This window comes from Pteropus alecto, unplaced genomic scaffold (assembly GCF_000325575.1).
Source record: "Pteropus alecto unplaced genomic scaffold, ASM32557v1 scaffold21, whole genome shotgun sequence".
Lineage (NCBI taxonomy): Eukaryota > Metazoa > Chordata > Mammalia > Chiroptera > Pteropodidae > Pteropus > Pteropus alecto.
Window position 1 is genome coordinate 20,913,273 of NW_006436282.1, and position 25,624 is coordinate 20,938,896.

At 41.6% G+C, this 25,624-nt stretch overlaps 1 protein-coding gene across 1 annotated transcript in view; it reads right to left on the minus strand.

The window, feature by feature from the left end:
- Nucleotides 1-5,011: 5,011 nt before the first annotated feature.
- Nucleotides 5,012-25,624, minus strand: part of CPVL (carboxypeptidase, vitellogenic like) — a 93,497-nt gene continuing 72,884 nt past the window's right edge. The window contains exon 12 of the mRNA XM_006912028.1: nt 5,012-5,116. Coding sequence (XP_006912090.1) covers nt 5,012-5,116 — 105 coding nt within the window. The remainder of the gene's footprint in view (nt 5,117-25,624) is intronic.

The following is a 25,624-nucleotide window of genomic DNA, read 5'->3' on the forward strand; positions in this document are numbered from 1 at the left end:
CAAATGTAGAGACTGGCTTTAATCTGTCTACTGAGCTTTCGCGTCTGCATATGGTGGATGTTTATTGGCTCTTGACTGCCTGGCATCTAGGTCCCCTTTCTTCTAGTAACAACACCGGGCTTTTTTGCAGGGGAGGGGGATAATTATTTCCCCCCACCCACCCTATTGGGTGCAGTCTTGTTAGTACTGAGTTCAAAGTAACCCATCCTCCCTTAGCCTGAGATGAATTATCAGTGGTCACCACCAGGTATGAAATGGGATTGAGTCATGGGGATATTTTCACTTAATATCTGCAATTAACAATTTGCAAATTAAAGATTTAAGAAAAAGATTAATATTTACCCAAAAGACCTGGCTAGATGCAATGAATTTTCCTGTTAAATCCATTTGAACAGCAACCACAAGCCTGGTCTCTTCTCCAGTGTACAGAGCTCGGGGGAATGCAAACAGGCCTGCACCACACTCCTGAAGTTGCCAAAAATCCCTTTAAAATGAATGAACAGATGTCTTTCCTTGGGGTCGAGCGGATATAAATCACCATGGCCTGCTTTCAATTCCTAGGTTTCGGTGTCTTAGGGGCAACAAAATCAATTACTTCCAGGTTTGTTTTCTGAATGTTTTTTAAATCTTCAGAATGATAATAGCAATAGCCATTATAGTGTGCGGGGAAAAGTAAGCACATCTGTGCAGATAACTGCATTTCATCCCAGGGCACAAACTTCGCGTGTGATGCTGAGGTGGAAGAGGCCTCCACCGGTCATTTTTGCAGCTAGGCTGCCCGATAATTCATAGTTCCTTCTCTCCTGTTGTCAATTTATTTATTTTTCCAGAGATACCCCGTTCTTTAAAAAACTTCCGTGTTTCCTGCTCTAATTTATTTCCTTCCTTCCTTCCTTCCTTCCTTCCTTCCTTCCTTCCTTCCTTCCTTCCTCCCTTCCTTTCTTCCTTTCTTTCCTTCTAAATGAAAGCATACTACATTGTAGATGCCTTATTTTTTTTAATGTTATTTTTAAATTAAATTAAAAATTTTTTTTTAGATGAGGCAACCCTTGGTTGACCTCACAGATTGCAAGGACCTTGTCAGCTTACAATCCTTTATTTTTTATTTTTTACACCTACAGCACCTGGTCTTCCTAGGTGGTCTCCCATCCAAGTACTGACCAGGCCCAACCCTGCTTAGCTACCAAGATGAGACGGGATCAGGCTAATTTTTTTTTTTAACTTACTTAACAAAATCAGAAAATCAGGACAAAGTTTAAGTCCATTGTTAAATTTAGACTTTTTCTGTGCTCCCAAACAGTGCTCTTTGAACCTTTATGCTATGTCACCCCATCATTAAAACACTGCTAAAGACATACCAAAAAATAGAATTACTCATTCATTTGTAAAGTATAATCATGCTGTACAAATAATATTCACATTATGAAATAGTAATCAAAATAGAAACCGTAAAAGGATAAAATAAAGATAAAATTCTAACTACTTAATTTTTAAAAATTGTATTTGATTTTTAGTAGCACAAAACATTTTGCTTTCTAAAATATTATTATTAATATTTTTAATAGGATCAATGTATTGAATATGCTTTGTCATGTTTGAAAAATCTTGGGTTACCCTTTTGTGAAATAGCCAATTCAAACGTCTGGTTATATGTTCACTTTATTTTGACACTTGGTTTCAGAGTCCATCAGAGCTGAGAAACTTTATAGAGATATGTGGATCCAAATGGAAGAAATACCTCATTAGCTGAGATTTATTCACTCATTTTTCAATCCTATCTTTTATGCAGAGATGTTTGTTGACATTTCCTCTGATTTAAGGTGTTTTTTTTTGTAATGTGCACACAGTAGATGGAAACACATCCAAATGTCTGTTTTCAAAATGCTCTTGCCATGGATTAAATTACTTTTGAAAAGAAATAACTTTCTTACTAACTGTTAAAGTGTCACTTCTACCTTGAAAGAAAAGATTGTGTGCTTACTTTAAAAATATATGTATCTGCTAGATGACATACTAACAATAGCCACCTGCTATGACAGAAAATGACAACGTATCTGCAACACTTTTCTTTTTTGTCAAGGAGAGAACCCATGACTCATCCTTAGGTTCTACAACTCTTCTAAATACATTGCTATGAGAAAGGAGTACCAGAGGCCTGCCCGGCCATTCTCTCTCCATCATAGGGCAAAGCGTCAAAAAGATCCTACTATTCTAAGGCTTTGTTTAGGGAATTAATCACACCTATTACCGTCTGTAGGCATGTAAATTGCAATTCTTGGCAACATGCTGGACCCAGAACTATGAGAAGATGCCTCTCTTCTGCTTTTTACTACTCCCCAGTACAGCAACAGCAGTCACATGAGAAATCTGCCTCGTGTCTGGACCAAGGGAGGGCACCTGAATGGCTCATCTTGAGCATCTCATAGAGAGTGTGTGTGCCACTTGGAGATTTCTATGCAAAGGACTCACTCCAATTAAATTAAAGGACTTGTTTTTCTTTAGTTTCTGAACTAACTTGCTCTTCCTTCTTTAAGGTAAAATATCTACCAGATTCAGTCTCCGCAGGACCACATGTTGGGAGAGTTAGCTGGGGTTGCTCAGGAAAGGCCTGGCAAGTTGCTCCCCTCTCCCCGCCTCCCCCGCTGCCCTAGTGCCTGGGGCAGGGAGATGATAAAAAGGAAAACATCTATGACTTCCATTTACGGAGCTATTGTTTTATGTCAGCCCCTCTGCTACTGTTCTGTAATTACAGTTGATTCTCTTCGTTCGCTGTAGTTATTTTCTGTAACGTCTTCTCAAACACTGAATTGGGGAATTCTGAACCTCACTTCCAGGGGAGAGTCAGGATTTGGTTCCAGCTGGCCTTTGGTCACAGCCTTTTTGTCAACCAGTCAATACATAAGTTCGTTTTATGTGTGTTTCTGTTTAAAGAAAACATTGACTATAGATGGACTCATTAACATTGAACTTAGGGCCAACAGCACTATAAATTGTGCCTAAAGGAAGATTATTTAACGCATTTTCTTCACGAGGCACATCACGGCCTTCTTGTGCATAGAAACACTAGATAGCCCTTCAGCTCTACGTTTAGGAGCCCTTTCGACAGCAAAATCACCAACAAAAAGCATAAAAACGTGGCACTAAACAGACTGAGAAAAACGAAACTTGTTTCTAGTACGAGACCTGCAACGAGAAGGCAGAGTACAGCTTTATTTGACTTTGGCTGACAATGTGTACATGGGGTGACTCAAAGATTTTGTCACTCTGCACGTGCTCCTGAATGGCATCAAGTATTGATTTAGGGACGTCGAATAATCATAGGTGAACACATGCATGGATTTCATGGATGACGAAAATTGACTGTATCATCTGGTGGTATCCTTGGGAAACAGGTACTGTTACAATGACATGTGAACTGAAAGGAAGTCCAGCAATCTCCTCTTCCGGTTACCTCCTTTGAGACTTTGGGAGTCTCAAAGGTACAGCGAAGTGACTTATTCCAAAACATCCAGTGCTTATGTGACATACACGGGACTAGATCCCAGGTCTCCCAGCCATAGTGGGTACCCTTTCCACTAGTGGGTCCCACTTCATATTTATGGGACCAAATGCAACTCTTTTAACTTGCAGATGGGGCCATGTGTAAAACTTTGCACACTCCCCCTCAATGTTTTCTCTGCAATAAAGTCTGCTTTTGATCAGAATATTTGATTAGATGACTTGTTAGTATATGGGCCCAATGAAAAATATGTATAAAAAAACAAAGGAGGATCAAAAACTTGAATGAAGTCCAGCACAAAATGAGAAATTAAGAGAACTCAATAAAATATCTGCAGCAAGAACAAGCTTTGGCTTTTCAAATTTAGCTCTCCAGTAAGCCAATTCAGACATGGGTAATATGAGCTGGTAATGATGTGAAAAAAGCCAAACACACTGTAGACTTTCAGAGATGTGAGCACATGATGCATAAATAAGAAATATGGGCCAAGATGCGATATTTTAGTTGGAAAATTACTAATGTATGCACATTTTAAATGTATGTATTGTGATGCCAGATTATCTCAAAAATGTTTTTGATATTTCAGTTATTATACAAAATTAGGTTGTTATTTATTCGGTTAAAAGAAGTACAGAATTTAAAACCCATATTAAAAATGGTTCATAACTCATGTGGCCTGTAGGCTCTTTGAGAAATGTAAACACAAGTGAACCAAAAAATTCAACACAAAGAAGAAGAAGGAAGAGGAGGAGGAGGAGGAGGAGGAAGAGGAGGAGGAGGAAGAAGAGGAGGAGGAGGAGGAGGAGGAGGAGGAGAAAGGAAAGGCAAAGATTCAGTTCTCTAAGATCCTCTGCTTATTATCATTTGGTACATCATCGCTTTGACATCTAAGATTTCTATTTCAATGAATTCCAAGCTGTCTTTCACGTTAAGACTTTCTTCACGCCAAGTCTTTTCCCCACCACTGCCCTAATATCACTCATTCCTTTGGAGTGATAATTCAGCTGTTCTTATCCAATATTTACCAAACCCAATATTTACCAAATCCAATATTTACCAACTCCAATACTTACTTATCCAATATTTACCAAAAACACCTGCATATCACGGTCTGACAAACTTCTGTTACACTCTCGTTGTTACACCTCTATTCATTTACTGTACTTTTCACATACTCTTAGAAGAAATTTAAAATTCTTATGCGAGGCCCCAACATCCTATTTGTTCATTTCGATCTGAATCGGCGTCTCAGAATCCATCTCTTCCCCATCTTTTCAGTTAAAATATATCATTCTTACTCATGCACAGCATTTTCTTAAAGTTAATTTGGTGATGAACCATCTCTCCCTAAAAACAAAACAACACTTGTTTCGAGGGTAGATTTTTATTAATGAGAAACATTCTGCAGATATAAAAAGATAATTTTCTTATTTATATGCTATTCTCCAGTTTGAAAATTTTCTTCTCAAAGATTAAACCCCCGCGTTCTCTTTCAGGAAAGCAGCTTATCCATCAATAAGGGTCCCACCCTCTTTCAAAAATGAATCGATTTATCATGTCAAAAGATCTCAGAGGTTGGTCATAGGGTAAAATGTGTCCTCCACCTCGAACAATGACCTTAAGAAGAAAAACAAAAGAAAAATAAAAAACTTGAGATATCCTAAATGAATGGAAAGTTATAATTCAGATGAAAATACTCTTAAAGCTTACATGGATACAGAATATATTCTATCAATCCATACGTTTGCATATGCTCATTGTGTTGTTTTTGATAGCTTTAATAATAGCTACCTTAAAGTTTTAAAATTATATAGTATTTCGTTTTACACAAAGATGTGTTTACCGTTCACCTCTGTAAAAATGGAAAATTCCTCTTTGTCTTTTTCCTCTTTGTGGGGAGCTGTCTGCTCCCCCATGCTGTGCTGTAATTCTTACCTGCTTAGGGCCCTGAGGTGGGAGACCTACCTCAGGTCAGCTCTGCCTGAAACTGGATGGAGGAATCTACCCAATTCCACCCTTCAATTAACTGATCTACTTGGCCCCACACTGAGCTATACCTTCCATCTTAGCCTTTACCATTAATAAAGGGGATATTGTGAAAAATCCTTGCCACCTGAAATTTTAAAAGGTCATTTCTTTGAGCAGCATAGAGTTAGAAATTCTTTTTTTCTCAACATCTACTATGAAAAAATTTCATACATACAGCAAATTTGAAAGAATGTTATATACTCGCCATTTAGATTCTCCCATTAATACCCACTTTACTTATTTTCTCACATATGGATCCCACTATCTATCTATTAAACCATCTTAGACACATTTTAAAATAAGAGAGACATCAGTACAATTCCCTCTAAATTTATACAAAATTAACATACGATGACATGCAGTTGTCTTAAGTATAGACTCAAAAAGTTAGGGTAACAGTGGACACCTGTGTCACTTCTCAGGCTGTATAAACCATTCTGGAAACGTCTATAGTAGAGGTGACTTCAGACTCACACATGAACCTACAAGGGGTCCATCCTGTGCTAGGCTCCACACCGACAGAAAAGGAACTTGGAAAGCCTCTAGTTTTAGCAAATGTCCCAAGTAGAGGACAAGGAGAAGCCTTCATGATTCAATACCAAAAAGGAAAGGACAGACACTGAGGGCTGGGAGGTCATGTGCAGGGAGATCAGTGCGGCCTGTGATGTCCTGTGGCGCACGTGGAGAACAAACGGGAGCTAGTAGTAGGGGAGGTGAGTGAGCACATACAGTGAAAGAATGACATTCGATAACTTCTAGCTGCTGCATCACGATCAGCAAAGATCACTTTGACAAGGCCCTTCACAGGAGGCTGTGCTCACTTTACCTGCTTCAGTCTGAAGGGAGCTGAGGCAGGAAAAGCATTACAAATATATTTGCATAGTGCATTAATTATATTAACCACCCCCTGACCCCTATCATCTTACACACGCCCTCGCTGTGAGGTCAGCGAGATCAATGTTATTAGATACGATTTACTTTGCAGCTCACGGATATCCAAGTAGCGAACTGCCCAGCTGCAGAGAGCATCATTCTGCATCAAGGTGGCTGAGCTATCTGGAGCTATCAGGTGGCTTGTCCAAGTCACACAACTGTGAGAGAATTAGCTAGAATCCTGGCTTCTGACACAAACACCAGTATTTTTAATCAAATCATTGTACAATAGTTCCTTACTCTCGAACCAAATTTTCTAGCTTAGTCACAGAACATTTCACCCACCTCTCGACAGCCCTCTGAGGTAGGTAAGGGAAGCAGAGAACCATTACACGTGTGAGATTGGACTGACTCCTCAAACGCACCTGGAAACACCTGCTTTATGTTACGCTCCGTCGAAGGTCATCTGTGCCCTGTTGCAATGACAGTGGACCCTATCTACCATTTCTGTTCAGGCTTGCATCTGGAAATCCAATACGTCCCGCTCTTTGTCACTGATGGAAAGTAAACAGATGTGTGACAAGAGCCCCTTCATTTGACTCTAAAGGAAAACTTTTGCTGCTCCCATATTCTCGGGCTAGAAGTCCCTTCCTGTAAATTCCCCTCCAAATCTCTGGCCTTGACAGGAATCTGATGAGTGATTTTTATGCAACTTCCTCTCAGCTGAGGACACTTAATGAAGTCATGCTTGTGACAAAACCCAGCTGCTTCAACTGGAAATGAGTTTGGCAGCAATGGTCCAGAACACCAATAAATTGAATACACAGGAGCTAAGGTCACTCTGCCTCCTGGGCCAGAGCTACAGCGACTGTGGGACTCGGCTGGCTCTCCACGGACTGGGCTCAGGAGGCAGAGCAGAGTGCAGGAGTGTGACTCAGGGCACAGCAAGCTGTGTGACCTTGGGCAAGTAACTTAACCTCTCCAAGCCTAACACGACAACCACACAATAGAGAATAACCACACAATAGAGAAAAAAGTTGTGAACTGTGTGAGAAACTAACGGAATAAAGCCCACGGAACAGTGCCTGGCCTTAGCCATCGTCATTCTTCCAACAATCACCTTCATTCAAAATCCATGATAAAAAGGCTTATACCAACCTGACTCCCCTAGAAATGATGTTCTCACGTTAGCATCAACAATCTTGGCTTAAAAATTTGTTTAAAATAGTGGTTCTCGAAAATGCGTTATATTATTTGAGTTTGTTAAAATGGACTGCTGGGCCTCACCCCTAGATATATCAAGTCTGAAGGTTCAGGGTAGGGCCTAAGAATTTGCATTTCCATCAGTTCCAAGGTAATGCTGATGCTGTTGGTCCAAAGACTACTCTGAGAACCACTGCTTGCGAGAACTTATCATTTGGTGACAAACTAGGCAATCCTCTATTTATAATGATGCAGAATACAAATAGAAATTTGTTTAACACCTACGCATGATCTCACCTTTGTGTATCTCTTCCTGATCATCTGCTCTCCTGCTGTTTACACACACACACACACACACACACACCTTTTATGTCCATGATAATCTCCTGGTGTTTATACTCACTCACACACACACACTTGCACACACACACACACCTTCTATTTCCATGATCATCAAGCGAAGAAGAGATGATAGAGTATTGCAATTCTTATCCTCAGTGACCCACCTGACCCCTGGTCCAATTCTGACCTGCCATATGCAATGACCAAATGACATCATAAATGGTGTCATTAAGATTGGAAAGGAAAGTCCATTTAGGAACAAAGTCTCTTTCATGTGCCACAAATTCTCAAAGCACATTCTCCAGCAAATTCACATATAGCATTTTACTGATATGAACCTCGAAAATAAATCTGAGTGCTGAAAATAAACCACCCCTCTGCTGTTTATAGCCAAGCTGCTCACCGCTCACAAGTCAAGGACACAGACCACTCTATAGTTTTTAGAAGTGTGCAACAAAATGTGACAGGGCTGTGATTACATATTTAAATGTGACAAGACGAATCTCAAGGTTCCCTAGAGAGAAATGGCCTCCTCATCAGAGACTACATATTGGGGCTGTTTCCACACTAGAGCCGAAACTGCTACACTCGTGCGCTCCAGGTGTTCCAGGGTGTCACAAATGAGTCAAGAATTTTAAAAGGGCACATAAAACACTTTAAAGCTTCAATCCGCTTTGTTTTTTAGAAGATGATACAGTTCTCTCTGGAACTAGAAACACAGGACCTGGCAGGAAAGGTTTCCTGGTTGCGTCTTTTTAGATGATGAAATACAGAGGGAAATTCACAATGAGCGTGGTGATGTAAATTTGTCAGGGGGAGATTCCATGGGGGCCTTGGAGGAGCAGATCACCGGACAGTCGGTGGTGGGTGGGGTTCACTGGACAGTCGATGGTGGGTGGGGTTCGCTGGACAGACCGTGGTGGGTGGGGTTCGCTGGACAGACCGTGGTGGGTGCTGCAGAGATGCATGGACCTTGTCCTATGGGATGTGTGGGTGTGTGTGTTAAAACTCACAGAAAATAAAATGACCACTCTAACCCTTTCACAGTGAACAACGCAGGAGCATTGAGCACATTCACAATGCTGTGCCACCATCACCACTGTCTCATTGCTGAATGTTTTTATTACCCCAAAAGAAACCCCACTCCCATTAGCAATCACTACATACTTCCCTCTCCCTGCCAATCCCTGGCAATCGCTAATCTGCTTTTTGTCTCAATCGGTTTGCCTACTTTGGATATATCCTAGAGGGTTATATATGGTCAGGGTAGTGATATGCTCATATTTGCATTATAGAAAGATAACAATATGTAATGAAGGGGCTGATTTGGAAGGGGCAAGGAAGTGAATTAGGAGACTAGCTGTTCAGGAGGCTCATAGGACAGATGGTGAGAAGGGGAAGGAGAGGAGGGATGTTGGGGTGGAAGTAATTCAATTAGTGATTATTAGATACAAAGGTTAAGCCAAACTACCCCACCCTCTACCAAAACACACAAATTCTCCCCATTTCAGCCTTTTTACATGGGCGGCTTTGCAAGGGGTGGTGGTATCAACCAAGAAAGAAGAGGCAGGTTGGGGAGGCCGGGGATATAGGATAGATTTATAGCTCTTGTTTTTCCTACAAAATGATGAAGAGGCTCAAGAGCGTCTTGTTTGTTATGGTTTCTTTTACTATTTTTACTCCATTTCACCTTTATGGACTCTTACCTATTAGCTTTCAGATGCTAACCGTAAGTAGAAATAAAATAAACATGCACTCAAATAAAATATGTACTAACAGGAAAAGATACTTGGAAGGAGAACAAAAAGCAAACCAAAGCTTGTTAGTAGCCACTTTCTAACAAAGAAGGAGGCAAGTCACTTTGAAAAAGAAAAGAAAAAGCAGAAATCCAGGTTCAGAGTTGCTTCCATAATCCCCAGGGAAAATTCTCTGAGATTTATCTTTGTACAGTTGTAGTGTAGCAAGTGATAACTGAATAGGAGGGGGAAGCTGCTTTAGCCCACCCACATGTAGCCATCGCAGTGGTATAGACTCTGGAGCTATCAAATAGCTTCTTAGATGCACCATCTTACTTAATCAGTTGCAACAATATGGTCATTTGGGGTTTCCACTTCTGACAATGACACAATAGCATGTGTCAAACTAGTCCATAGGAACACGCCATTCAATTCAGCAGATCTGGGGCGGAGCCTAGCTCTGTGACTTTGGCACAGTGACTTAGCTGCCTCTACTTTCTCATCTGTAAAATGGAGAGAAGAATCAGGGTGACCAGTTGTTCCCGTTTATCCAGGAAGGCGGGGCTTCCGAGACCATAGAACTTTCAGTAGTAAAACTAAAAAAGTACCAGGCAATTTAGTAAGGTTGGGCACGCTAAGAATATTTAATTTTTTGTGAAGCGGCAAAGAGATACTACGTATAAAATGTTCCACGGCACTCCGTCTACAAATATGAATTAAGCTTGCACCATGTGCCGTAGAGACAAACAATAAGCTCTCAAGCAATTACTATCATACTACTATTATCTTTATGGTCAAAGGAATATTTTTTCCCTTTAAGAGTAGAGGAAGAGCATAAGTTACAATAAATACAAAATTCATTACTATACTTTTTCAGAAAGAAAGGATTGCAATAAAGTCTTCAGGAAGGGGAATATTTCCCTTCCAGGCTTCTTTTATCTCCATGATACAAATCCTTCCTTCCCATGGGAAACACCCCAATTAAAGTAAAAAAGTAGCTTGAATATGAGCTCGGCCCCCGTCAGTACGCTTTGCTAGCTAGAGTGAGTTTGATCCCCGAAGCCGGCCAACGCGGTGGCCCATGCCCTTCCTCGCCTCCACCTCCTTCACCACGTGCAATGCCCACGGCCTCTTCGCCCCACATGGACATGTCGGGCAAGTGAGGCCTCGCTCGTCTTAGCAGAATGACAGGAAGCTGTTCTTTCTTCGCCTTTTAAGAAGCCACTTTACAACATAAATGGGATGGGATTAAACAGTAATCGAAACTTTACTTTCTCCATGTCCAGTTTTTATATTTGACATAAAAAGCACAATCCAGCTCGTTAATTACCCTTCCGCAATGTCTAACTTTATGATCTGCATGTGTAGTTTTCTTTTAGAAGACAGAATGGGCGTGGGGGGGAGAGGGCAGAGGTTATAGCAGCAGATGCTATCTGCCAAGAGTGTTCTGAGGACTTAGAGCCTGACTCACTCACTGTATTCGGGGTAACATGGACACAAGAGCCAGCCGACCTGCTGAAGTTTTATTTCCTGCAAACAGCAACAGAGGCCGGCTCTAGCAGTGGTCTGCTGCAGCTCATTCGCACGTGGGCACACTGCTGCCTCAGTCCACGTTCAGCGATGTCACGTTGGTCGCTTGAAATCAGCTATGGCGGGAGTATTCACACCACGGAAACTGGCAAACACTGCAGATCAGCGTCCCCGCTCCCAAGCCATTGTCCCTCCAGACCACTGGTTCTCTGACATGTTGGCTCTCAGGGGGGAAAAGATGAAATGTTTGGGCAGTCTTCCTCTTTCCCAAAATACATCAAAGAAACATCCATTCAAATGGATACATGTTAAGGTCTAAGACTTCTCTGAAACCTTGGCTCAGGAAATCAGATGGGCCAGGTTTCAAATATTTGCAGAAAGACAAGAAGGTCTTGTCACCGGCATCCATCCCTGCCTCCTCGACCGAGTTCTAGTGTAATTGGCAATAAGAGTTTCAAGACCACACCACCACACTCATGGGCATCTTTTTAGTGTCAGAGCCCCTGACACACCGCAGAGCTGGCCTGTTTGGGACAACTCCTGACCAGACAGGGATCTAGAGTCAACTGTGTTCCTGACTCACAACCTAAGGGGACCCTGGCCTTGGCAAATGTCCCCAGGTTCCAGGAATTTAGGATGCAGAACATGTTATGGTGCCATTTGTTAAAATTAAGCAAGGCACGCGGTTATTACCACCAAGCCAAAGACTGTGCAGAGCAAAAGCAGGGCCCTTAGTCTCGATGACAACGTGGCAGTGACGGAACATCATTTTATTTTGTCCCGTCGCACTCGTCATTTCTCTGCCCTGCTCCACCCTCCGCTGCGTTTCTTCTTTGGCTCTGTATGACATTCCCACAAGCAATTGTGGGAATCCGGGTGCACTTCCAATTAAAACAACAAAAGGCTACTGTTTATAGGGCAAACCCCAAGTCCCTCTTTGTTCCTCAAATGTTATTAATTTTTTTAAAACCCATCCTCCACATGTGCATAATACTTTAAATATTAGTCTTCTTAGTATTTATTCACTTCCCATAATGAAATGGTTCTGTATTAAATTTCAATAGATTATTAAAAAACCGCTCGACAGCTAAGAGAAAATTATGCATCATTGCCTAGCTGTTATACCTTAGTAAATAGATCTGCTATCCAATTTATATTTTAAATAATACAATAAATTAGCTCCCTGAGTATTAGCTAAGTGCATATTTGAGTAGCTTAATTTAGAAGCATTCTTTTTATGCTAATTGGTCCTCTTTAATGAAAAAGAACCACACTAACTAAGAAGACTCTTGGCAAATAATCAGAGTAAAATTGGGAGTTGCTATTGTTTATTATTTCCTCTGTTTTCAGGAAGAAAACTGTTTGTTTGTTTGTTTTTTAAAAAAAGGGAAAAAATCCAAATACCAAGATTTCAAGTTTTTAAAAAGAGGGGCTACTCGAGTTAGCCACTGACATAATAAAACTTCTACAATTCCTTCCATAAATTTGTTTCCTAGAATATTTCTTTTTTCTCCCATGTAACACGAAAAGGAAATAGTCTTCAGCTGACATAAACAATGTATCCTTTAGTTTGTATTGTTTTGAACTATTCATTATCTCACATGTCTAGTCTATTTCCTAGAAGACATTGTGGTGTGTATAGTTGGTGAGCAACCACCGCATTCCTTGATATCTGTAGTATTAAAACACACACACACACACGCACGCACGCACGCACACACACGAGAGGGGTATAGGCCTGAGGTCGAGGCCAGTTCGATTTTCATTCTAATATGATGAACATTTACTGACCGCCAGGAGCTGTGCTACAAAGATAAATTATATATTATCCCTGTCTTCAAGGAGCTCCGTGTCAAGCAGGGGAGGAAGGCAACTAAAGAGTTAAACGAACCCCTAGTGTGGTATATGCAATAGGAGAGGTACATGGATAGAGAGATGCAGAGAAGGAGGTGTTCTGGGAGGAAGAGGGCTTCCTAGAGGTGATGCTGAATCTTGGCTGTGAAAGGCAGGTGGGGTTTTCCAGGCAGTCAGAGGAGTGGAAAGGGCCTTATGAGAAAGGGGAGGGCATCCCGTGGGAATTGCTGGCTGACAGCACAGCACGGTCAGGATAAGGTGTTTTGCTTTGTTTTTCAGAATTCTAATTGAGAAGGAGGGAGAGGGAGAGTTCAGGCTGAGGAAGGAAGCAGAGGCCAGATCAAATATCTTCACTGTTCTCTGCGAAGAGACTGGACTTTATTCCTCAGGTAGCAGAGAATTGGTGAGAAGTTTTAGATGAGGGAAAAACACGATCGGACTTGCATTTTGGAAAAAGCACAGAGAGGAGGGTAGATTGGAAAGGAAGGAGACGGACCAGTTAAGACCAGCTGAGGAAGCTCCTGGAAGAGGAGAAAAGTTTAAACGGCAGTTGAGAACACATATTCCGAGTGTTCTTGAACGGCAGCTTTTAAAACCTGTGCCTTTTTAAAAAACACTCCAAGGCAAAAACTGTTTCGTTTGAGAATTTATCATGTGGGGTAGTCATCTTTTTTTTTTTTTTCAGTGTCCCTAAAATGCTGTACTTTTTTATTGGTTTGTAGAAAATCGATGATTTTCTTTTTAAGTAATTCTTCGTGGTTTCTGTCTCAAGCACTAGGAAATGAATAAAATCAGGGCACTGAGAAGGATATTATAAAGCAGATGTGAGAGATGCCAGCTAAGGAACTGGGTGAGTAATATTTGCCAGTTACTGTTTTTCTTAATTTTCTGGTAAGACTCACAGCAAAGCGACAGGCTAAGTCACTTTACTTCCTTGTTGTTTCAACTGAAATTGAATGAAGCGAGGGATCTTATACTGTGTTGGAATATGATTCAGGTTCTTCTTCCCGTGGTCGAGGGCTTCCCTGCGAGCCCAAGGAATAAGGTGAAATTTATCTGAGCCAAGGAATAAGTTGAAATTTATCTGAGCCACTGTTGATGAGTTGGTGTTGAAGGAATAAATTTATAATATTTTTAAGCTAAATATTTTGGTAGCCAACCTCAGCACAGGACATCCCCAAAGAAAAATGCATTCACACAACCAAAGCAGCACCAAGACTTAGACATGACACGTTCATGCCACCTTTGCATTGTGTATAGATGCGATAGTATTTCAGGGTGATGGTAGCCAGAGAAGAAGGTGGGAAAGACAGCAAGAGAAAAATAAGGCAAATCGTGAATGTTACACGTGGAAAAGAACATTAAGCCCCCCTTTGATTTAACAAGCCCAGGGAAGATGACTAGAGGCAAGTCCAAGAGTTGGTAAGACAGTGGAATAACCAGGACTCTTATGCATTCCTGGCAAGAAACCAATCAATGTGGAAAGCAGTTTGGCATTATCTCATGAAGCTGAAGATCAGTGAACTCATCAATTCCACCTCTAAGCATTATTCTTAGAGAAACTCTTGCACAGGTCACAAGGAGATACGTGCAAGAATGTTCACAGCAGCAATATTTATAGTAGGAAAAAACTGGAAACAACCCAGATATCCACCAGTAGTGGAATCGATGGATGATATAATTTTATAATGGAATAGTATGCAGCAATGAAAAAGAATAGAGCACGACTGAACATGGATAAATTGCACAAAGAATTAAATAGCAAAAATACGTTATTGCAAAATACACACAGATCATTTCTATCTCTGAAATTATATATGAAAACTAAATATTGTTTATGGAGATATATTATCTATAGTAAAACTATTAATCTTTTTTTTTTTTTAAAAAAGGGGGGGAGGGAAGGATGATTGAAAACATAATCCAGGACAGTGGTTTACCTCCAGGGGCAATGAGGGAAGGGTGAAATCGGGGAATATTTCCCCCTTTGCAATTAACAAGTGATCTGTGGAGATGATTGAAAACATAATCCAGGACAGTGGTTTACCTCCAGGGGCAATGAGGGAAGGGTGAAATCGGGGAAGGCAAGCTCCTGGCTACACTGCAGTTCTTAAACTAGCTGGTCAGTATAAGGGTGTTCATTTACCATTGTTTGTTTTATTTTCCACAAGTATTTTACATATTCTTTGGTTATTATTCAATTCCTAATTTAAAAAATGAAAAGAAAATAAAAGCTGTCAAACTCACCAAAATAAATCTTTGTAAGAAATTGAACATGTTCTCTGTCTTGCTTTTTTCTTCCGCCCAACATAGAGATGATGAGAGGAGCCATATGTTTGAAAACGGTAAGTGGGGAGGATATGGAGAAGCGACTGAATGCAAACAAAGGCAGAAATGGGAAGCCCCCCTCTGGCAGGCAGCTCTAAGAAGACAGTGCTGGTGCCGGAATCTAAATCTTGGGACTCTGGTTGCTACATCAAAAAATAAATATTAGGAACAAAAACAAACACCCACAACTCCATGCTGGGCAGCAGAAGAGCATGTTGCCAAATATTTGTTTTGTTTTTTGTTTTTTGCTTTTTTGCTAGATTGTTTTTGACTCTCTAAATCTAAACTCTCATATTCCCCTCTTCCCTGTTTCCATATGTTAGAAGCTGAGTACAAACGGAAAAACGCAAACACAAATAAAAAGGCCGGAGGCTTCATTTTTGTCAACAGGGGTGGTTCAGATTATTATTCAATTAGAAGGAATCCGGTGCTTTAGAAACATGATTCAATTTGGCCACTTTTATTTACTATTATTAGATTGCCATGTGGCAAAATGTGGAACACCTCCCCTGCCCTATCTACCTCTTCCACCTCTCACCAAGACCGTTTCCTTGTTACGTGAAGCTAAAACTAGATACAGTTGCAATAGTTTCAGGCCTATCCAATAAATAATATTTAGCCCATTTCATCATCTAAGTCTTTAAAGCACAGTATCTCTTAAGGACCCTATTACACAGGGGGAGAGCTTCTTGCCCTGTGAAAACAGATTAATGCTAGGAGACACCGATGAAGGCAGTGGTCATAAACGCTGTTTTAAGGCATTTGCGATGGTGTACATTTTTGATGTGCAAATGTTTCTGCTTTCTATCGGTACAAAGTCAAAGGCACTGCTAATGCTGCTGTGATTTGTTGCCTGCATTCATAATGACAGGAAATGCTAAATCTCATAATTCATAATGGAAGGAAATGCTGTTTTGGTTAGAGGTTCGTAAAAATAAAGATGCAGGTTTTTTTCCCTTCTGAGTTCACTAACCCCTTGAATCCTAACCACAGGCCCTTACCCTGCATTAGGAATTCCTATTAATGGGATAACCTAACATATAACCTAACAATGCCTAATGGAAGGGCTAAGTTCATTCTTGATAAGGCTGCAGTCTAAATCAATGCATTTCTATTTTTGCTTTGACGGGGAATTAATTGTATCCATTCATTATAGCATTTGATTAGTTAGTATTCGGCCACAAATAATAAGTAATTAATATCCAGAAATGAATTCACTGTGGCTGGTGGACCACCTCTTAGCTGAAACCCCCTCTGGACTAAGCAGGGTTTATTGTAAATAAACCCTGCTTAGTCCAGTTGTATCTTTGTTGGAAAGTAACAAAGACACGTGACTACCTAAAGGCTTGGCACCGAGGAACACGTCGCTTCATTTAAGGACAAACCTCTGCTGGGAAAAGGAAGTTCATGTTTTGAACAAAAAAAAGAGTTTTTCTCCAAGTCTAAATCACTGATGGTCTATCAGTATTTTGAGAGAACAGAGGCCAGTTTTAAACCTACGACGCACGGCAGAGACTGAGGTCGAAAATTTAGCGTCAGGTTTTGGTTGAAGGTTTCAGAGGACCAGAGCCACACGGGTAGACACTGTGGACTACAGGGCACTTTACTAAATGTGATGTTTCATCTCTATGGTTGCTTTGTGAAAAGTAAAACTGTTTTCTCACGTTTCTGGTTGGCCTGGAAGTAAGTAAAATAGGTCAGGACCTAGAAAACACTTCAGGGGGCAGAACGGAAGTTATCCTAATAGAAGCCACACAGAGTTCCTGCGAGATGAAGGCCATTTCGGTATCAGTAGAGGGACAAAAGACATCACAGTTCAGCGTTCCTCTAAACCAGCTACTCGTTAAAATTCCCTAAGATGTTTAAATGCTGATGCTCAGGTTCTACCCCAGATGAATAAAGTCAGATATCTGGAGATGGGGCCTAGGAATCTACATTTGTAAGGGTTGAAACTGATTTAGAAAATGTCGTGGATTAACAATGGTCCCAAGTTCTTTGCCATTCTTCCCATCGTGATAAATCTGGCCTTGCTCCATGATTTGCTTCGACCCAGAGAATGCAATGGAAATAATATTCTGGGACCTATGAGTCCTGGCCTTAAAAAGGACTGGCTTCTTTTACTTCTCAAGTTGGGGGACTAGCCGCCATGCTGTGGACTGGACACTACAGGCCAGGACACTACATGGTTAGAGGCCACATGGAGAGAGCGCTAAAGGACAGGACATCACCTCGGATGTCCCAGCGTTAGCCAAACTCCCAGCTAAATGCAGCTGCACATGCGACCTCAGTGTAGACCACCCAGCTAATCCTCTTCCACCCACATAACTGTGAGGATTAATAAATTGTCATTGTGGTAAGGCACTAAGTTTTGGTGTGATTTCTTACTCTTTAATAAATCACTGAAAAAAATTACTGGCAGTTTTTTATTCTTTTTCCTGATGTTCCTTTCTTGGACTCTTGATATGAATTGAAAAGCAAAGCTGATCCGTCCTTCTAATGCAGACAGAAGACATAGTTACACCGAGAGCTCAGGTAAAAGCCTACATCAGGCAAAAACAGGAAGACCAATATCTCATGTGGTTTTCGGCAAAACCCCAGCCTCTGCTGCTGCCCCCTGCCCCCACCCTGAGAGCTTGCAACTGTGTTATCTGGGTGAGCTTTGTGGGGATGTGGAGATGTACCATCGGATTCAAGGATGGACTTGCTGCCCATGTCAGGGAGCCAGTCAGCAGACAGGCTTCAGCTGTCAGCTTCCTCGAGGTCTGCCTCAGCTGCAGACAGCAGCCTTTCCCGAGACAATGCCCGCCCTGGGGCAGTCCACATTTGGTGACGGAGTGAGGTGGGAGTATAAAGGCCTGGTCTTTTTGGCCCGTGGGACACTGATAGAAAATACTCTCTAGAACTCCCTGCGTGGTTAGCCAAAGTTTATCAGGTCTGTATCAGTTCGATTCCTTCCTCCGCCAGTTCTGCTTCCTGCCCCTTACTTTCACAGCTGTCAATCCCCTAACATCTTGTACCCCAAACTTTGCTTCAGTGTCTGCTTTGGAGAACCCAACCTGTGACTGCCAGGAAACTCCTTGATGATAGCAAGTGTCGTTATTCGGGAGGCGGGGGTGTGGCTTGGTTGCTATGCTCTGGTTTTCTGCCCACTGTCTGAATCCCATAGATGGACAGAACTTTCCCTAGGTCGAGGAGATGGAGACAAAGAACCTACAAATCCCAACTTCCCTCTCTGTGGAAAGGAACAGATGGGAAGAGAGCTGAAGATGCTGTTGAACAGTTTCTGTAAGAGAGCCAAAGCGTTTTCCCAGGGAATTAGCTGCATTTGGTAATCATTCTCTCAAATCTGTTTAACAGTTACTTTTCTCTATTAAATATTGTCTTAACTTCTCATCCCCTCTCAGTCAAACGCAAAAGTCACGTTTCCTGCTCTTCGCTTACTGCGATTTTGTCAGTGCAATCGAGAACTTGCCGAAGACCTTTCTGGACCTGTTATTTCCTTCATAAATAGTTCACGATGCTCCCACAGCTGTTTAAATTCTTAAGAAATAAATCAATAAATTGTCAGCGGGAAGTCCAAGAAAGACAGGTAGCCAGCTGTCTGTCACTCCCTCTGTGGATTATCCGCGGAAACATTCAAATCCTATCCAACCTTGTCCTCTGCTCCGAGGACTGTGGTTATGCTTGTCTCCATTTTGTTGTTGTTGTTGTTGTTGTTGTTGTTGTATGTAGTCAAAGAAACAAAATAAACTCGAGGTTAGATTTAGAGAAAGCGCATTCAGGAAGCGGTGGTTACGCTTTCTGGCTGCTCATCGGTCCCTCTCCGTCCCCCACCTTCTTGGAAGCATTCCCTTTTTCTTTCAGGAGACAGATCATTCCACGTGGACTGGATGTGCTGCCAAGGACTGTCCACCTCCACCTTCGCCATCGCCACATACGCACCCCAAGGGCAGACCTGTAGCCGCCCTCCAGCCCACCAGAGTGTCCCATCCTCCCCACTCCGCTGCACCCTCAGGCGCTCGGAGGGAGTGTGGTGCAGGAGGAAGGTCGATTTGGGTGGTCAGGTCTCAGCTACTACTGCCATTGAAGCCTGGAGCAAGTTCCTCAGGTGAAACTTCTGTTTCCTCATTTATAAGTTAGTAAATACAATCACGTCATTTACAAGGGAGCTACCAGCGTCCCATAAAACTATGCATAAAAGAGTACGTGGCAGACGACGGGCCTGAAGCCTTCCAAATTCTCCTGCGAAGTAAGTGATCTCACTCAGAGTTTACAGAACCGAGAACCAGCCCAAGCTTGTAAGCGACGAACCCGAAATTCAAGCCGGGTTTGTCTAACTCCACAGTCTGCCTTCCTCTCATTGTGTCGGACCACCTGACGCTCGGTCACGAACCTCCAGAAGAGTCAGGCTTTGAGGGTGGTGGGCTCCTTCCCTTCGGTTCGTCTGGACATAATCTCTAGCTGAAGGTCTGATTCCTACTGGGGACTCAGGCCACCCGCCTCTTCCCCCAGGAGGTCACAGACCACAGGCCTGAGGGCTCCAGAAGCCAAAACCCGTCAGAGCCAAGGTGTAAGTCATGGCCCAGGGCTTGGGCTTCAGGGGGCTGGAGGTGCTCTGCCCACCATGTTTTCTCTGCTCATTTTAGCCAATCTTAGCATCTGTACTTTTATTTATATCAAAAGTTCCCAGATAAAGCCATAACTTTTCTTAACAGTGGATGAACCTGGCCTCACCACCTACTAAGATCTACTACCTTCTAAGAAATCTTGATACTCTCTGTCTGTCTACAGGATGTGGGCACATGCATGTGACTTCGGGGCTAATACTAAATATGAAATGCATTGTTCCTCGGGCCTTCTGTAATTCTGGCAGACATGTATGCAGGCTCCGATTTTAACTACATTAGCAGACTGCTGCCAATCCATCATTTCAGAGGTGGGTATCCCTGTGAAGCAGAAAACTGGAAGCCAGGAGGCCTGGAATCTAATCACAGCTCTGACAGGAAATGGGTAGGGGACTTGGGGACAGTCACTGAACAACTGGGTTTCAGTTTCCTCATCTTGAAAATTAGATCTAAAATTTGTTCCAGCTCTAAAATGTTACCTAGCTGATATAAACCATTCTGAAATGACTGAATAACCAGAATTGATATCAATAATGAAAACAAAATAAAAATACCATGACAAACTGAAATCAGGAAAAACAGACTTAGAAATTATGCAAACGCCATAATAGTAAGATTTGATAAGAATGAAAACCAATCAATGACTCAAACTTTTCTTTCAATGTTTATATGGAAAATAATTAGCCTCATTAAAAATGTTTTCATTTAAATAAAGAAAGAAAAATTTGAAATGGTTTCAATGCTTTTTGTCAGAAAATTTAGTTTCATAAAGTCTATTCTAGAAAACTGTTCTTCAAGAAATTCATCAGCGTTGCTAGTATCCCAATTAGAATTTTATATTTCTAAATGTGGAGTCAAAACTTCCTTGGGGTTGAAATGACAACTCAGGGATGTAAGAACAAAATGTCCTGCATTTCAAAAGCTGTGACAACAGCAAACAAGATCATGAACAATAATACTCTGATATTCAGAGAAGGACAGAGAAAGACCCCAAAAAGAGCAGCAGGGTGGTCTTGACAGTGATGGCCATGGGTTGTCACCAGCCACTAAAAAAGAAGATCAGACCTCTGATCTACATTATAACACTATTAAGTCATGCACATACACACACACACACATATACATACACACGCATAGATACACACACACACACACACACACACATCCCAGAGTCAATACCAGTAGAGGGTGTATGTGTGTAAATAGTAGGTGTATGTTTATATCTACACCTACAAATATATACGCTATACTACTCTACATTTCCTGCCAATGAGCCCCTCTGAGCTTTAATGAAACACAGATATTTCAGACCTTTCTTAGAAGATACCTAGGAGATAACTCAGTCCAAACTCAGCACTTGACAGATGAACAAACTGAGGCTCAGAAAAGGCCACTGCCGCCAAAGACATAATAAGGCGGTGTCCGTTCTTAGAATGGTCCAGACACCAAATGCTGCTACCTGCAGGCCAGGACCAACAAGGGGCAACAAACAACATCTGTTCTTCACCTCATCTCCAGAGACTGGCTGGAGCTGCCTTTGATTTTCCTGGGCATCACTTGTCTGGAATACCTGTGGACATTTGCTCCCTCTGTACCCTGCTGCTCCCTCGAGGGGAGCTGTCATTCCTTTAAGTGGACAATTTAAATAACCATCAGAAGACAAGTCTGGTTGGGTTTTAATCTTTAAATTAAGAGCTGTAGAGTTTGGCAAAGAGAGAGCTTTCTTTTTGGGCAGACATATACACATGGTCCTGTTTGTGTGTCTCCTGTTGAAAAGCAAGTCCATGGCTAAGGTCCTTTTTTTTCATTATCAGACACTTGACTTTTGGACAGTATCCTCACCCCAAGGCCCACAGAGAAGAGCTTTGTAAACACTGGAGCTCTTTACCTCTTTCATTTTGCCCTCATCTCCACAGCCCCACCAACATTTTTAAATCACTTACATAAAATGCAGATCCTTTGCCACCTGGTGAGACACTTCCTGTTACAAACATATGGAGGCCTTGCTTCTTTTGTTACCCGTTTTTTTTTTGGCAGCCGAGGAGTGCCATTTCATCTCTCAATGTGTTTTGCATTCACAAGAAGAGTCAGCGGGCCTCATGTGACATTTGCCACATGTTTCTGAGTGGCAGCCAATCCCTTTTCCCACCTCTGTGGCACATGGTGCCCTGTAACTGCAATCTGTCCTCCCGAGCTGTATGTTCTATGCACAGAGCTGTGGAGGACACATATGTGACGCCAGGCACTACAGCATTCACAAGGCTGGGCTGGGGACATTAAGTCACAGGTGGCAGGCAGCCATCAAAAGATCTGGAGAACATGCTGAGTGTGCTTGGTGGAGTCCTCATCATAAAGCGATGCAGCAGACAGAGGGACAGGTGACATGTCCATCACTTTCTGGCAACTCGACATTCATATTTCCCCTTAATGGCCGAAATAGTAATATTTCAACTTTTCCCTAAGGGCTGATTTTCAATCAAACATTTTCTCTGGTCTCGGCTTTTACTATTTATAATTTTCCTTTTGTTATGTAAATTTTTATAAGTGATCCAGGGTGATAATAATAGTAGCAAACATTTACTATGAGTCAGGTACTACTCTAAGCTTATTAGCTCATCAAATCCTCTCAACAATCCTATGAGGATGCCACAGACTGTTGTTCTTAAACAACAGAAATGTATTCCTTACAGTTCTGAAGTTGACAAGTTCAAGGTCAAGGTGCTGGCCAATTTGGCTTCTAGTCAGAGATCCTTCTGGCTTTCTTGCAGTCTTCACATGACAGAGAAAGGAAGAGAGAATCAGAGCCTTGCCCTTAATTACCTCCTAATGGGTCCTATTTCTAAATACAGTCACATCGTTGGCTAGGGCGTCGACATATGAATTTGGGGAGACAATTCAGTCCATAGCAAGTTGATATTGCTACTGTCCCTATTTTTTAGTGGATGAAATTGGGGCACAGAGAGGTAAGAAACTTGCCCAAGGTCATATAGCTATTAAGTAGAATATTCAGAATGCAAATCATGGTCTTCTTCACTAAAATACTCATGTCTCTAACCACTATGTTATGCTGTCTCTACGTATGTTATAGGTATATGCGTGCGTATAAATACACATACATACAAGGACACACATGGGTATATAAGTAGATATTGTACACGGTTCAATCCTGAAACAATGATCACTCCTGATCTAGTCAGTGGTTGAAGTAAAAAATTCTCCCCCCACAGAAAGATGTTGACAGCAAAGCAAATTTTTCCTGTGGGAGAAGAGATCCCACTTAAGGGTCTGCATGTTGAAAGTCATAACACCAAAGAAGATAACATGACCAACTCAGAATTTGAACCAGAAGGGATCCTGAGCCAGGGCAAGAAGTGAAGACTAGTTCCGAGCTCTATCTACTGGCCGAGGTTTAACAAAGTTCCAGAAGACAGAATATATATATATATACATACACATATATAATTTAGATGGGAGCCGATTAACTTTCTGGATCCAAACTCTACTCCGACCTACAAGGTCCCACATGACGTGGCCGCAGCCAGTTCCCCGGCTTTGTCTTCTGTCTTTCCCTCTTCCTCGCCACACCCTGATCTCACTGGCTCTCCTTCTTTTCCTCAGATACTTCCAGCTTATCTCTGCCCCCTGGCACATTTAGATATTCTCTGCACAGAAACTCTTACCTACTTCTGCACAAGGCGACCCCTTCATGTCCAATCGTCTCGCCTCTTCAGAGAGCTTTCTTTGTTAGATCCACCACCCAACCTGGTCCCTGCACCCTCCACCACGGATGCTTTTTCACGTTATCCAGTTTTATTTTCTAACATCATCTTATTTAATAATGTGTGTATATATATTTATTTTCTGCCTTTACTTCTTCCCAACTTTGAGTAAAAACTCCTCGATGGAAAGGACTTTATCATATTTATCCTACTGATCTTATAGCAGCCAGACCATCCGGTCGGTGAATGGGATGATACAGCCAGAAATTTTTAAAAATGGACATTTTATCATTAAACTAATATTTCTTCAATTCTAGCCACAGGCAAAATATCACCATGTTCTAATATATTGCTGGAGGTAAGTTTAGCTCCTGAGACGTATTGATAAGTATTTCTTTTATATTGCACACAAGGATTGCCTAACAAATATCTTTCAGACACGGAAAAAATAATTAAACAAGTTTTTTAACCTTCCCCACCTTACTGGGAATTAAATGTCAGAGGCGACACGATACAAACGGGCTATGTGAGCAAACCGAATGATGTTTGAATCTCAATCTATCATCGAATGATACTGGATTAATTATCTACCTTCTCAGAGTCTGTTTCCTTGTATGTAAGATGGAAATGATATCATGTCATGGGCAAGACTGTTCTGATAACATCCATGAAGTACCAATAATAACACCTGACATACTTTTAGTGCTCAAGAAGCTAAAACTATCTTTATCACCGTTGAACGTAAATAGAGGTCGATGAACCCATCCCATAATGCTTATCTTTTATTGCCATATTTTCTGTTCCTTTTTCTCTTTTGTTATTTTGCACACAAAATAGCATAGTATATCTTTCGACCGATTTATTTAAAGAGTCAACGTAGATTGGAACTGTTGAAACAGATATTAAATGGTCAACAAGAGAAGAATTAAGAAAATTAATTATGTTAATTCAATGGACGACGACTTCAAGATGAGTAAAAATCTATTCTGTAACTTCAAAAATATGTATGATATGATGTTAAAAGAACTGAGCAGCGAGTGACACATCTTGTCTTAGCAGAGAAATTTGTTGCTCTCAATCCTCCGATGAAGAAAAACTAGAAAAGGTGGACAAAATACAGAATATGTTCTTTGAAAGTCCTGAATACCTACCAAGCACGGCATGAGGCATGTATGTATTAGTTTCCTATTGCTGACATAACAAATTACCGCACACTTAGTGCCTTAAAACAACATAAACTTCTTATATGTACTTCTGGAGGTCAGAAGTCTGAAATGGTCTTACTGGACTAAGATCAGGATGTGGGGAGGACTCTGTTGTTTCTGGAGGCTGTAGGGGAGAATCCACTTCCACGCCTCTTCCGGCTTCCAGAGGCCACCCGCCGTCCTCATGTCATGGTCCCTTCTACTGTCTTCAAAGCCAGCATCTTCGAATCTCTCCCTGACTCTGACTCATCTGCCTCCTTTACTGACTTATAAGAGTGATGACGCTGGGCCCCTCTGGATCAACCATAATAATCTCCCCATCTCTAGGTCAGATGAGTAGCAACCTTATTTCTATCTGTAGCCCCTCAACCCCTTCTCATATGATGTAACATATTCACAGGCTCCAGAGATCAGGAGGAGGGCTGCTTTGGAGGCCCATATTCTGTCTACTGTAAGGGGCCAGGCTTTCCAAAGCAAGGAAGGGCAACAAGCTGAGTCAGCTATTCTGTGGATCTGTCCCCATGAAAGCGAGAGCTGATCCAGAGGCCAAGAGGCTACAAAACCGATAAACTACCATAAAGTTGGAGCTAAGGGTCTGGAAACCTGAATGCAGCTTTGGGGAGACAAAAATTGGTGTCAACGTAGCACTTTCTATCTCTAGACCTCTATGCACATAAACACT